The sequence below is a fragment of the Cyanistes caeruleus genome, chromosome 5 (assembly GCF_971803275.1).
Source record: "Cyanistes caeruleus chromosome 5, bCyaCae1.hap1.1, whole genome shotgun sequence".
Classification (NCBI taxonomy): domain Eukaryota; kingdom Metazoa; phylum Chordata; class Aves; order Passeriformes; family Paridae; genus Cyanistes; species Cyanistes caeruleus.
The window spans coordinates 41,185,336-41,199,752 of record NC_141705.1 but is presented as its reverse complement, the minus strand read 5'-3'; the positions used below and the strand labels follow the sequence as shown (position 1 = coordinate 41,199,752).

The following is a 14,417-nucleotide window of genomic DNA, read 5'->3' as shown; positions in this document are numbered from 1 at the left end:
CAAATCAAGGGCATAGTAATAACATGCTTTGCCTTTTCCAGAAAAGTTCATATTCACTAGTGTCTGTGCATCCTATGCGCTCTCTTTAGATTGGATATTGGAGTGAAGTGGACAAAATGGTTGTGAATCCTCTTGATGGCCCTCTTGGAAATGAATCTTCAGGACTAGAGAATAAGACTATTATTGTCACCACTATTTTGGTAATTAACCTCCTATTTTGTCAGAAGACAGTCTGTCCTACAATGATTTGTTTCTCGACATTATGTTAGTTTAAATATGCTGTCTTTTTATTATTTGAGGTTGTGAGCTGTTACTTATTGTGATACATAATAAAATCTAGAAATCAGGGAAATGTATGGGATTCAGGATGTGGTTTTCATTTGTAGAGGATGAATGGTCTTTGATTGAACATCCTAGAAAGGTATGGTTTTTCAATCTGGAAATGGAAATTAAATATCTGCTTTCAAAGGAGAGGAGCTTTCTGGCAGGTGGAACCATAGTGTTCATTTTAGAGAATAGATTTTGACAAACAGCAAAGAGACTGGTTCTCATGCTTCAGGATTGTAGCTGCTTTGGATTGGTAAAGTGTAAAATTCAACATTAAATGTTATATTCTGGTTGTTTAGAAAATTAAATTGTGTATTATTATAGAAGAGCATTTTTCTGTAAATTACACAGCTTGTTTATCAGTTTGGACTAGCCATAGGTTAGCATAGGAATTTCTCTGGATGCAACAGTTCTGTAGCAACTGAGAAAAGAGGAAATATATTAATACAACTTATGACTCATCACTAATTTTGCTGATGATAGAACTTTAGTGCATAGTTATAGATATCTTACCTTTTGTTTGTATAGCAATTTAATAAAAATATAGCCTTGAGAGCCTCAAGTGTTTTCTCAGGGAGATGTGGTTGTAAAACAGAAAATAATTTTCTCCTGTAAGACAGCTACAAAAGCAACTAAATACCTTTGCCTTCTTCCATCCAAACTGTATGAGAGAAAGAAACTGATTTTGGAATTTACTCTTTCTTCTCTGAATGCGTAACTCCTGTTAACATTCATGGTCATTATTAACATACTTCTGGGAATCACTGTGCCTGTAAGTATTGTTGTTTGTGTATGACACTGGAGAATGCAGCTTTTAAATGTGTTAAAGACATGTCCCATTAACAATTAACAACTAACGTCTACATAGCATGTGTGATTCAGATGGTATCCGCTCTCTTTTTTCACGTGTCAAAGGTAATATATTAATCTGTGAAGTGTACAACTGATGCACCCTGTCCCTGTCAAGCAGCTAAGGCGAGTTCTTTCTGTGCAGGAGTCCCCATATGTCATGATGAAGAAAAATCACGAAATGCTTGAAGGAAATGATCGATATGAGGGCTATTGTGTGGACTTAGCTACAGAAATTGCTAAGCACTGTGGATTCAAATATAAGCTCACAATTGTTGGGGATGGCAAGTATGGGGCAAGGGATGCAGACACGAAAATCTGGAATGGGATGGTTGGAGAACTTGTTTATGGGGTAAGAAAATCTTCTATAATAAAGCTATTAAAGGTGACTAATGGAAGGAGTGGGGTTTGGTTTTGTTTTCTCTGTAGTGTGTAGGAAAGCTACCTAATTAATTTTATAGGAATTAATAACTTCTAATGGGATGAAACACTTTGAAAGTAAAACATTAAATTACATTTCAAATGCAAATGAAGTTGGGAGAACGTGAATGCATATTTCATCCTTCTGACCAGGTGAAAAGCAAAATATTTTGCTAAACTTTTAAATGCCATATGCTGTTAAAAGGGTATATATAAAAACAAAAGCTTGGAACACACCAACCATATGGCTATATGTATTTCAGTACGAGTTCAACTAAAAATTTCTGAAATTCTCCACAGGATGTTCTCGGTGAAACAAATGTTGCTGGTGTCTCTGCTGTCCTATTTTCTATTTGTGAAATGCCATAGAAACTAAACCATTTTTTGCTCTGTCCATTGCATTAGCTATTATTTGCTTTTTCTCTTCCTTTACAGAAAGCCGATATTGCAATCGCTCCATTAACTATAACATTGGTGAGAGAAGAGGTGATTGACTTCTCAAAGCCCTTTATGAGCCTGGGGATATCAATAATGATCAAGAAGCCTCAGAAGTCCAAGCCAGGAGTGTTTTCATTTCTTGATCCGTTAGCATATGAAATCTGGATGTGCATTGTTTTTGCCTACATTGGGGTCAGTGTAGTTTTATTCCTGGTCAGCAGATTTAGCCCATACGAGTGGCACACTGAGGAATTTGAAGATGGAAGAGAAACGCAAACTAATGAATCAACTAATGAATTTGGGATATTTAATAGTCTCTGGTTTTCCCTGGGTGCCTTTATGCAGCAAGGATGCGATATTTCGCCAAGGTTGGTTACTCACTCATTTCAACTTTGTGCATTTTTGGTCTCAGCCATCTCAGCCAGAAGAGGTTCGTGGTGCATATATTTTCATTCTTGGAGAGAAATTAATTGCTATGATTTTTCCCTCCCTAAAGTCACAGAAGTCCTTGAAGTGAAAGCACTTGACTGTGACATGGGGTCAGGATGTAGTTGATCGAATTTGTCTTAATGTCGATCATAAATCTGCCAAGTGAAGTTATATACACCATGCAGAGACTGTAAAATGCATAAGGTTCACATCATTCCATGCCTTCTTGGAGGGGTACCGTGTTTTTGCTGCATATTCCCATTTTACAGTTGACAGTGCATATAGTTCACCACAACTGTAATGGGAAAAAAGGATAACATACTAGTCACAAACTGCAGAGGCAGCACTTTCCCTCTAAAACTCACTACATATCATAACATGGTTATTAACACGCTCTTATTGCCCAAGAGAGCCTTGAACTGAAGTAAAAGTCCTGTGATGGCTCTAATTTCATGTGGATGCTTGCAAAACACTGCTGTTTTTCCATGGCCTACTTCTAGAAAAGTCACAAAGGAAATTATGAAAATGAATCTGAAGGTCCAGTTTATAAGTGCCTAATTCCTCATGGATTTTCTTCTACTTTATTAGGGACAACTGTAAAGCACTTAAGTTAATTCCTTTGAAGTTCATTAAATATTCTGTTTTGCTGGTGCACAAGTGGTTATAGCCTTGACTCAGCAAAGTGGTAAGTAGGTAGGCAAATATCTGTTTGCTGCTTGAAGGAAATGCAGTAACAATTTAAATAGGGCAGCAGGGTTTAAGGAAATCAAACCAGAGGACTTAGTTGAGACTGCTTAGTATAATTGCATTTCTTGTAAACATCCTAGTGTAAGACAGGGAACAGGTCCATTTTGAGTGAGTCTAGTGGTTGGTGGTCAAAATAAATCAAACCAAGGGAGCATTTCTTAGATATTAAATCATGCATCCCAAAAGGCAACAGCAGGTTTTCAAGTTGTTCTACCACAGAAATAACAGCATTTATTGTGTGAGAACTTAAGCAATTCTCTGTAAATGCTGCTGTATCACAGCAGGAGATGCCAGCCTTTATGGTGAAAGATGCAATGCATTTGGCACATAACCCAGTAAGAATTGTGTACAAGAGACAAGACAGTGAAGAGGGCAAATTGCTGCAGAACATGAGAAGTTTTGTTAATTTCACTCCTGTGGGGTTTTTGTATTGATTACAAAAGTTGGAGTTGTATGCTAAGGCACCTATTAGCACAAAATTATTTTTATTGAATCAAGGCTGTAGTAGAATTATGATCTTTTTCTTGTTATCATTATTATTTTACTATCTAGGAAAGCACAAGGGTTGTTTGACAATTGGTTTGATAGGATTTGAAAGGTAGTGCAAGAATACTGATGGCAAATGGTCAGCATAAAAGGTGCATGAGACTCAGTTTTGGATATTCAATATTCAGTTTCAGTGAAGCATTTAACTTTATTTCATTGAAACCATAATTTTGAGGAAGGTGGTTAGTTTGTATATTATCCGTTTATTATAAAAATAGAAAAGGGCTAAAAAACACTTGTTGTTTCTGGTTTTGCACCAGAACATTTCACTGTGGAGTTTGAACTGCCTGCAGATGAATCGGAATAAATATAAAAATGACAATGTTCAGGCATCAACAAAATACCTTTCTTAATTTTTGCACTGCTGCAATCATTTCTCGACAACTAAGACTTTTAGAGCAGACAAGTTACTAGGGTTCCTTACTCTGGAATAGAAGGTGCTGAGTAAGACTGGACCACCTGGAAATGGTCTGGTAGTAGCAGTCTCTATGTTGCCTCATGGGCAGTAAAGGAATAATAGAGTATAATAGTATATTAGGTGATAATCATAACTTAGAGCAAAATTTTCCTCATCTTTTCTGAGATGTGAGTGTGCTCTCTGTTCTGCCAGATAATACCTTTCTAAGTGCAAAATATGGTGCACAAATCTAGGTCATTGTGCACAGAAATGTTTATTTTAGTACCAAAAGATTTAGTACTTAAAGATCTAGTAAATTAGGTCCTTCTAAAGTATAGGATCATGCTAGCACATTTTAGGAACTTTTCAAAATGTACATAAAAAAAAAAAGCAATTACTCATTTAACTGTGAAAGACTGCCTGGGGAAATTCTGAGCACAAATGACACCCCAAATAATTTTACTTGGGAAAGGCCATGTGGGAGCATAATTTCTGGATTGGTATTGAGATTATTCTTTTTTCACAAAGTCAGTGGCAACTTTGCTCACGGATCATGGACATTTGAAAATTATTGTCATTTAAAGAGGGTGTCATCAATACAATATAAAGTGCCACAAAGTTGGCAGTTATTGAATACACATTGGCAGGTTTTTACCTTGCAAATATGTAATATATTCAGTGTATCTTATGACTCAGTATTCTACCTGCAGAATTATTTTATATTCCAGTTACCTCCATTTCTAAATAAGTAAGTGATGTTTTTTCAAAGATGACGGAAAGAATTTTTGCAGACTATATCTCACTGTAGAATGAGCTTGAAATAATTTTTTTCCTATGGTCCTTTGAATAACATATTTTAGGCCTTATCTGACTTGATTTTCATGTAGTAGAGTGAATTAGTGAGTCTATTATGACAGGGAATAAATCTTTTAATGTCAGAATTATGACAGAGTTTTTATGCAATAGCAATTGGAAAAAATAATTTGTCCAGATTTGGTTCTATTTAATGTTGTTCTTAGCTTACTAAATCCAATTCACATGACTGTTTATAATTTTTAAATCTACATATATGTAGTTATATCTATATATACGTATAGTCTATGTCAGAATTAGTTTTTGCTCTCATTCACAGTGCAGTAGGCTGGGTTAGTGATTCCTAATTTGTTTACTTAATAAATAGAGGAGACACAGTAAGACAGACCTAAAATACTGCAGTGCCCTAGTACTAGACTTTTAGCTACATGCACATTTCAGCCAAATAATTAAGCTCATCTCCAAAGACTATGTACCGCTTCCTATAATGTCTTATTTGGAAAAAAAGTGGTAGTTAATTTCAAACTTTAAAGGATCATGAAAAAAAAAAAACCAAGTTTGACAATAATGTAATATTAGTATTTCTCTTATATTAGTTTTCTGTTATTGAAAATTACTGAGTTGAGATGTGTGCTTTACGCTGTTTTGTATAACTTCTTGAGTTCTCTTTTCTTCTTTCTTCTTGAGCAGGAGAAGCAAAACACAGATCCATAAGAGCCCGCCTGCTGCAGTTATAAACATCAGATTATTATTACTATTTTTAAAAATATACTTTTTCCATCATTTTTCTGTATTGTCACTGATTGCTTCATGTCCAGTCCTCAGTTTAAGTGCTTGTATCTTTCAAAAGTCGTGTGCACTTTCTAGCCTATAGATATCCCCTGGGCAAGTTTTTCTTACAAATAATGCTGTTTGTTTCTCAGTACAGATTGCACACAGCAGCATAAGCCATTGCTTTGTGGAAATCAGTCTTTGTCTGAATGTCTTAGGAAAACAATCAAGACCCTTGATTTTAAAGTGCATACTGGTTTATCTGAAAGGGCTGGTTTGCTGATTTTGTTTGATCCTCATCATAATGTCGCACAAAATCACCTCAGAGGGAACAAAAAGTTTGTGTTAAATATAGCACATTATGATGGGAACAGTTTCCTTCAAGGGTTGTCAAAACTTTGAAGAACTGGATCACTAAGTTCTTCCAAAAGTAAACTCTGGAGTCCTGATTTCAGGAGAGTCCCAGGAGATCCAGTGAAGAATGCCTTGATTTCCCGTCTGATGCCTATGCAGAGCTGGACTCTGAGATAGCCTGAAATGCCTCCCTGTATTGTAATGCACCATTTGCATAAAGCTGATAACGTGTTCCTTTTTAGGACTGCCATTTCACTTTACAAATCCATTTCATACTTGTTACTAGATCCCTGTCGGGGCGCATTGTTGGAGGTGTGTGGTGGTTCTTTACCCTGATCATAATCTCATCCTACACGGCTAACTTAGCTGCCTTCCTGACGGTTGAGAGGATGGTGTCTCCCATTGAAAGTGCAGAGGATCTTTCCAAGCAAACAGAAATTGCTTATGGGACATTAGATTCTGGCTCCACTAAAGAGTTTTTTAGGGTAAGAACCTCTACTTTTTAGATTTTTATTTTTTTTATTTTTTTTAGATTTTTTTTTTAAGTAGGTCTTCTCTCATGTAAATGTGTTTTCCCTTGGCTTTATTAAAAGATTGCTATGAAGGTGTGATTCGTGCAGCTCAACTCACAAATATAAATGTTCCTGTTTATTTATAATTGTTACATTTTATTATTTATGTACAAATATAAAGGTCTTGATATAAATATGCAAAGGGAAATCACCTGAAAAGATTACTCCACTATACAGTGAAAAACAAGGTATGTTTGAAGAAGGAAATTGATGTCATTTATCTGTTTAATAGCTCTGCTATATTTTAGGTACCCATACAGTGAATAAGCACATGGGAAAGGTGTACATTCATGTCTTAATAAGTATTCTACATGATTTTTCAAGCTTGCAGATGGGGAATGGGATGTAATCCTGCTGGCTGCTGTAGAATATACACACCTGCATCTGAAAACACTTCTTGTATTTGCATTACATTAATGCCTTGGAAGCCTCACTCTCTACCTCTGGGTATTGCAGCTTTAAAAACACATGAAACTTTCAGTGTGTGAGTCTCAGGCTGCCCTTGAGACATCAGCTAGCCTGGTGAAATCCATCCAGCAAATGAGTGGGAGACTAAGGCTGCTGACAAAAAAAGCAGAACAGCCTCGCCTTGTCTGTGTGCTGCGTGTGTCTCTCACTGTACGAAGAAAGTGCTTCTGAAGTCCTAAAATAGAAAAAAACTCCTGTTTTCATGGTTTTTAGTGCATGATGTTACATTTAACAAAGTGTATTTTAAAATAGTTGTAAATAATTCATTTACATTTCAAGCATACACTAATATGAAAATGAAATGAAACAGGTTCTCAGGTATTTTCTATATGCTGTATAATTAGAGCAGCAACTGCTAGATTGCAGTTTTCACTGGATCCTGTAATGGATCCTGTAACATACTTAAATGGTAATGGACTACATAGGAATCATACTTGCCTCAACTATAGAAATTTTCAGATTTTGAAGATAGGTTCAGTAATAATACCTGCTGCTGATTGCATTCCTGTTGGCTAAACCAAACCTAACATCAGGTGTACAAGCTGGTAAAAATGAGATTGGGTTTGTGCTAAGAGTGTTTAGAAGCATTCAGAAGCATACAGGCATGTTTCTGGTTTTGTGAACCTAAACCTTTCAGAACATGGCTGTACTTAGGATTGAACTTGAATTAACAGTAGGCTACTTCTTCTGAATAGTTTCTCTTCAGAGGTTTTTAAGTGTCTCTTTTATAAAGAAAAAATATTTGTATGTATTACATGCATTAGTATCTAGTTGTACTCCTAGCACACATGTACACAGCTAGTGTTCCTGATGATTGCTTGAGCATTAAAAGCTTGCTTTTGGAAAAATTAGGTAGAAGCTTTGTGAAGGCATATTCTTCATCTTTGGTTAACTCATCTTTGACTCTGCACAAGGAAAACTGATGATTTCTGGAAATTTCTACTGAGAAATTTCTATCACAACGTGGTACATTATGTGCAAAACAGCTTGTTAGGCTGATGCCTCTATCTACCATTTGCTGAAAATCCCTTAAACTTGTCCAGTTACTTTTCAAGAAATGACAGCTGTCAGAATTTCTTTTTAAGAGGCCTGAAACTCAAGCTCCAAGAATGATTCTCTTTGCTCAAGACAATGTTAAAGGAATCTCTAGCACTAAGGAGACTAAAATTCCACCTAGAGTATATCTGTCTTCTGACTGGATTGGACTGGATTTGTGATTTTTATATGACCTGAAATTAGCACTCAAATTCTTTGAATAGCTGAAAACAACTTGAATATATTTTTGGCAGCAAGGTAAAATGGCCTGGCTTTTTCTCTTCCACTCTCATGAATTAAAAAAAAACCATATGGGTTTTTTCAGTCAGTCAGTTTTCAGGAAGTAGTGTTATTTACAAGCTGGTTTTCTATCGATGGAACGTACACTGAATCTTTACTAGTTGAGCCCTAATTCCTGGGGCAGTACAAAATAAAGGGTAGTTGGGTACTGGGGATGAGAATGGTGTGCTGAATTATCTTTGCTACTAAAACATGTTTTGTGATAGTACATTACACAATTGGAGAAGAGATGCTTCGCAGTATTTTTCAAAAAGGAATTCTCAGCAATTGCCTAGATGGTGAAAGTCAGCTGAAAAATCCTTTCCTGAATAGCTGAATATAAATGTATGCAATGTGAATGGAAAGAGGTGGGATCAAGCCTTTTTCTGGCTCCTATGACTGCTCATCACATATCCCACAGACAATAGTCATACAAGCTAGTCCATCTCACTTGGGGATAACATCCTTGGCATTCATGACTAAAGGATGAGTTGCCTTTGCACTTTACCCCAATTTAGGTAGGCTCCCTAGCTTTAAAGGTAGCATGCACCAGTAGGAGATATTCTTGCCAGCAGTGCGTAGAGCATCAGTTGGCACTGCATCAAGAAATATAACTGAGAAAAAGGAATGAAAAAGCTCTGCTGCTCTGGTGTTTCTAGCGCTGCTTTAAGATGAGCAGCAGAAGCTTGGTACATCCTGTCTAGAAAATACCAGTACAAAAATAATGGGTTTTAAAATATTTTTAAAATAAAAAATGTGACAAATAAATATTATTGACACAAACATCAGCAAGATACTATTACTTGTTAGTAATAATCTTGTAGCTAATTTTATAGCTATACATCTTCAGAGACAGAATTTTTATCTTTAATGGCACATCTGTCAGGTTTCTGTAAATACCAGAATGTGTAGTAGTTTTCCTCAGGAGATCTCAGAGTCAGTACTAGCAGAATCACAAGTACGATCCAAGTCTAAAGACTGAGTTGGGATATTTACCACTTCTGATATTTGCTGATGCATCTACTTTTTAGATAGTTCTTGTAGAGCTCTTAGTGCAACTGAAAACCTAAACAAAGGTATATATTGCATTGCTTTTGCATTTTTTTGGGGCAAAACAATGAAGTATGTGTAGTATTAGTAGAAATACTCAGTGAGAATGCAAATCTGCAAGCAGCACTGGGGAAGATTCAGGAGTCATTTCAGTTGGTCTTGTGCAGGTGCATCATCATCTCTGTAATTGCTGGGTCACAGGTACTACTTGATGGAGAGGTAAATGGTGGGCAGTGAAATGTCCTCACTCCAGTATGTCACAGTGGCACTGTCCACAGTCACACACTGTCCTTGCCTTCGGTGATTTTGCGTTGGTACATGCTTTAGCCGGGACACATAGCTGAACTTTGAAGGGGAAAAAAGCCTCTAACCCAAGAAGACAACTGTAATGCTCACCTGTCACTGCAGATGATAATTTTAAGGCATTATCTGTATGTGTTAACTCCTGAAGTTGCCTCACTCGCTTTCATGGGCCATGGCACTGGAAGAAAGAACCAAAGTAAGTATGCAAGCATTCACTGGAACATTTCCATGCTTTTCACCTGCTTGAAGGCACAATGAAAATTAATATCAAAGTGATACAATGAGAACAAAAGTTAATTATTTTTACAGTTCAGTCATATTTTTGCTGTATGCCTAGCTCTGTTCATTAAAGATATGTACAAATTGGATAGACAAATGAAATCAATCATCCTACCTCTTTTCTGTTGCAGAAGATGAATTGTAACTAGTCCTCTAAGTAATAAGGCATCTCAAAAAGAAAATGTGCAGAGCAATAACTACATTAATTTACTGATTCTTTGCATTAGTTTTTGTTTAAAATATCTTCATAAGCACCTATTTTTGAACCAACAGTGTGACATGGACAGACCAATCTGTTTCATTTTAACTGTTTTGGTGGCCTTTAAGAATAGATCCTCTGCCAAAATAAAAGCAAGCAGAACTGCTCCATAACAAAGCATCCTTTACCTTTCACTGGGAAGACAGTTCAAGAGTTGCTTATTCTTGCTAAAGAGGAAAGAGTTACAGAATGGAAAGATGGGCATTGGAAACATGATGGAAGGATGACAATCCTTATAATCTTGTAGAGAAATCCTCTCACACAGTGGAAAGCCAGAAACAAACATAAGAGCTGACAAGACCTTGAGTCATTTCTCCTGCAAAAGTGTTGTCTGTTAGGAAGCAAAGAAAATTTTCCTTGAAAGAAAATAGCAATGTCTTTTCTGAGTATCTTCAACAAAGTCCAGTGCCTCTATTTTTATAAGTATTTTGAAATATTTTTTAATTTGTAAAAGTATTTATGTTAACAATTGCATTACAAGAGGGGATGCAAAAAAAACCCTACAGCAGTCTGTGAGCCTCAGTCTGTCTTCATGCACATCAAGATACTGAAATTTCTAAAAGAATAAGAAGCCAAAACCACAGGAAATCTTTAGTGAGAAAAGAAACATGATTATTTTTCTTTAAATTAAATTGAAGTAAAAAACTATGAATCATACCTTCAGTTTTTTGAAGTTTGAGATGTAGAAGAATTATAGAACTTACATTTCCAGAGTTTCATTTTGACTAACTCCAGAGAAGCCTCTAAGGACTTGAAAGACTCAGCCATGAAATATCTTGTAATATTTACCATGGACTCTGGTTGATAACTTAAGAGAGGGTTTAGCACTGGTGCTTCATGGATCTGTGAAGCAGATGTGGCTGGAAAGTGCAGGTTTGGCTCTTTAGTTTGACAGGAGAGAAAGGTCCATAGCTGAAATAGTGAAGAGAGTCAGATCTGAGCACTGAGTTAGTGCAAGGACTGCCATTGCACCCAGTAGCATGCTACTGAAGATATGCTTGTACTTTCCTGTGATTGACAGGGTTCAAGTGATTAATTTTCACTTCTCTCTTGTTTTTTGACATCCTTGCATCTGGGAAGCACAGAAGAATTGATTTAGACCATTTTGCAAGATATTTTAAAAGAAAGAATGCAGTAATCAGTACTTCCTCTTTTTTTTCTCAAAGGATTTATTTTTGTTATTTTTCAGGTTTTCTTTTTTTTCTCTTTCCACATTGCACTTGCTATGGTTAGAAACATCTTTTATTTTCCAGCTTATATGTACTTTTAACTAGTTCATTCTTAATTGTTACAGTGCATTAATAAGTATTATATAGATTTTTTTTCTTCTCAGTGTTTATTTTCCTGATTTATTAATGCTGAAGGAGCAGAAGTGTACATTGTTTGCCACCCAAGACTTTAGTTTGCTTTGTACAAAGGCTTTAATATTTCTTTATCCTTTCTGGAAATAATTTTCTCCCAATTCTATCATACTGTTTTCTGGTAACCATTTTGATCTTAGTGACAGATCTGTGTTTCTTTTGTTTTTATCAATCAGTGATCTCCAATTTTATTGCAGATTTTCTTATTGATCCCAAATTGCCGCATCATGCTTTTGAACTAAAATGATAGAAACTAGAATGATAGAAAGTTTGATTTCTATCATTCTCATGATCAGATTTTTCCACTTCTCATATATAATAAATAAATAAATAAATAAATTTCCATTGTCTGTGTTTTGACATCCCAATTTCCTTTCCTACTAATCCTAGTCATCTCTGTCTTGTAATGTTTTCACTTTAAAATATCATCTGAAGTTGTGCATGCTGTGCAGTATTTACACCAAAGGAGCAGTAGTTTGAATGTTTTTTCATTCCTCACTCCAGGTAGTATGTTTATGGTTCTAGACTCCAAGAACAGCATTTGCAGTTCTCTACAGATTTGTGACTGCTTGAGAAAGTACTTTTGTGTTTTGAGATTTAGTTTATTCCCTCTCCCCTGGTATGGGTGCAATGAGGTTTTTTTCAAAATTGTAGAAATTAATTTCTTGTGACATTTATCTGAGTTTTTAAAGAAATGACATTGAAGTGAACTACTTTCATTTTATGAATATGCTGAATGGTGGAGAGAAATTCCAATTCTGAGGGAAGTAAGTCTCAAAGGAGGAGTCATTTCAGCAGTTATTTTAATGGAAGTTAAATTATTTGGGAACCTTGGTAAGAACAACCTTGGTCACTTAAGTCCTTAAACCACATGGGGAATATGATGATTATATAAAGTCATTGTCCTGCATATTTATGGAGAAAAATTATCTAAATACACTTTTGAAGAATTAATTAATGAAGTAGAATATTTTAGATTTTTTTATTAGTAAGACCAAATATATTAAAAATATTTTTGGTAGCTCAATTACATAATAAAAATTAAAAAGACATAAAACTGCGTCTTAAGAAAATGTAACTAAATTTTACCATTATTGAATAAATATATATATTAGAAAATTTAGAATTTAGATTTATTTGTGCTTATTCACCTGAAGTATTTACTCAGTATAAACAAGGGTGTTTTAAAGTACTTAATCTTCAGCTAATTAAATTTAAAAAATAGATCTGTTCTTTTCTGTGTTTGCTTTCTGACCTATTAATATTTGATTTACTGACTAAATGAAAAAGTTTTGGCTTTTGTTACACTTTTTAGCTACTGATGACATTACAACTTCCCGTCCTTTTGTTTGGTATGGAAGGTCAACAAGATGGTTTTACATATCATGTTTGAGAATTGGAGATCTGCTCCCACAGTACAAGATCATCATCTAGTAGAATGTTAGTAGTTTGAGCAGCTATTTCTGTCAAAGACATACTAATTACAGCACCCCAGTTTTAAGAATAATAGGTCTTTGAATGTCAAAATAGAAAGGTTACCTGATGACCCACAAAATAAAGTTGATAAAGCTTTGCATAAATTAATTTCCTAATTAGTTTCTTAATGAAGGTAGTATTCTACATTTGAATTGGATGTGTATTCTGTAATCATAATAATCAAATAAATTTTAGATATAATAATAAAGTTATCCCAATTTATTGTAATTTTCTACAGAATAATAATTAATATTTATTATTTCATATTAATTATATACTTATGATTTTTAAAGTTTATATAATTAATTTTATATTATTTTTAGTATTATTTTCATAGTCAAAATGCCCAGTGGAGACATGATACTTAAAAAAAAAAAGTGTCAGTTCCTGGGGCATTTTTGTATCATTGTATTGTTGCAGAAGTCTTAAATAACAGGAAAAAATTGTTCATTGTGAATATTAGGGTCTTGTACTGCCGAGCTGGTGTTGATTGCAATACCAAAATTATAATTAGCTTCTAACATTTCACATATACGCTGAGTGTCACCTTGCAGTAGCAATCAGCCACAGTAATTGAGAGCAATGTGGGTCATTTCCATACTCTTGCATTCTTGTAGTCATTACGGCAGTCTGGAATGGTTCTTTGTAGTGCATGGCAGCAAGTGTGGAAGCCCAGCTTGCACATGCGGCATCTTGTGTGTACACAGAATGCTAGATGGCCTCTTAGCACTGGCATAATCTACACCTACAGTTCTGCCTTTCAAATAAATACAGATTCTGAAAATAATAAAGGAAATAAAATGGCTCAGTTCTGAAAACACAGTGTATCACTAAATATATTGTGTAGCAATATTAAAAAAATCTGGAAGTCACCCACATTCCCTACAGAGTGGCTCGCTGCTCTTATTTTTTAGGAATCTGAACAAGACCGAGGACTAGGTAGGGATCCAGACTTGGATCTGTATGAATTCCAGCGTGAAGTTTTTCAGTGTTCTTGGCTGCAGAGGACTGCACGGTCATGGCCAACCCTGAGTGTCATTATCTGGTGACGTTCTTATGGAATGTCTTACAGATTTTCATTTTCACGATTCCTGGGTCAGATTTTCCTACCTTCATCCATACAGTGAGGACCTTGTGAGCCATCTAGTGGGAAGTTTCTTCTTAACACTTGACCCTTTGGGAAACCTGTTCCTTGCAACCTTTTCCTGTTCAGCTGCCCAGCTGATAGTACACAGTGATGGTTT

General features: G+C 35.4%; 1 protein-coding gene across 8 annotated transcripts in view; it reads left to right on the top strand.

The window, feature by feature from the left end:
- The window catches only part of GRIA2 (glutamate ionotropic receptor AMPA type subunit 2), an 85,687-nt gene that overhangs the window by 64,532 nt on the left and 6,738 nt on the right, over positions 1–14,417 (top strand). For all 8 annotated transcript variants that reach the window (XR_015287465.1, XM_086891180.1, XM_086891179.1 and 5 more), the window contains exons 9-12: positions 90–200; positions 1,322–1,528; positions 2,032–2,402; positions 6,378–6,576. Coding sequence is in view for 7 of the 8 variants with exons in the window: in XM_086891180.1 (XP_086747306.1) it covers positions 90–200; positions 1,322–1,528; positions 2,032–2,402; positions 6,378–6,576 (888 nt within the window). In the remaining variant the exon portion in view is untranslated. The remainder of the gene's footprint in view (positions 1–89; positions 201–1,321; positions 1,529–2,031; positions 2,403–6,377; positions 6,577–14,417) is intronic.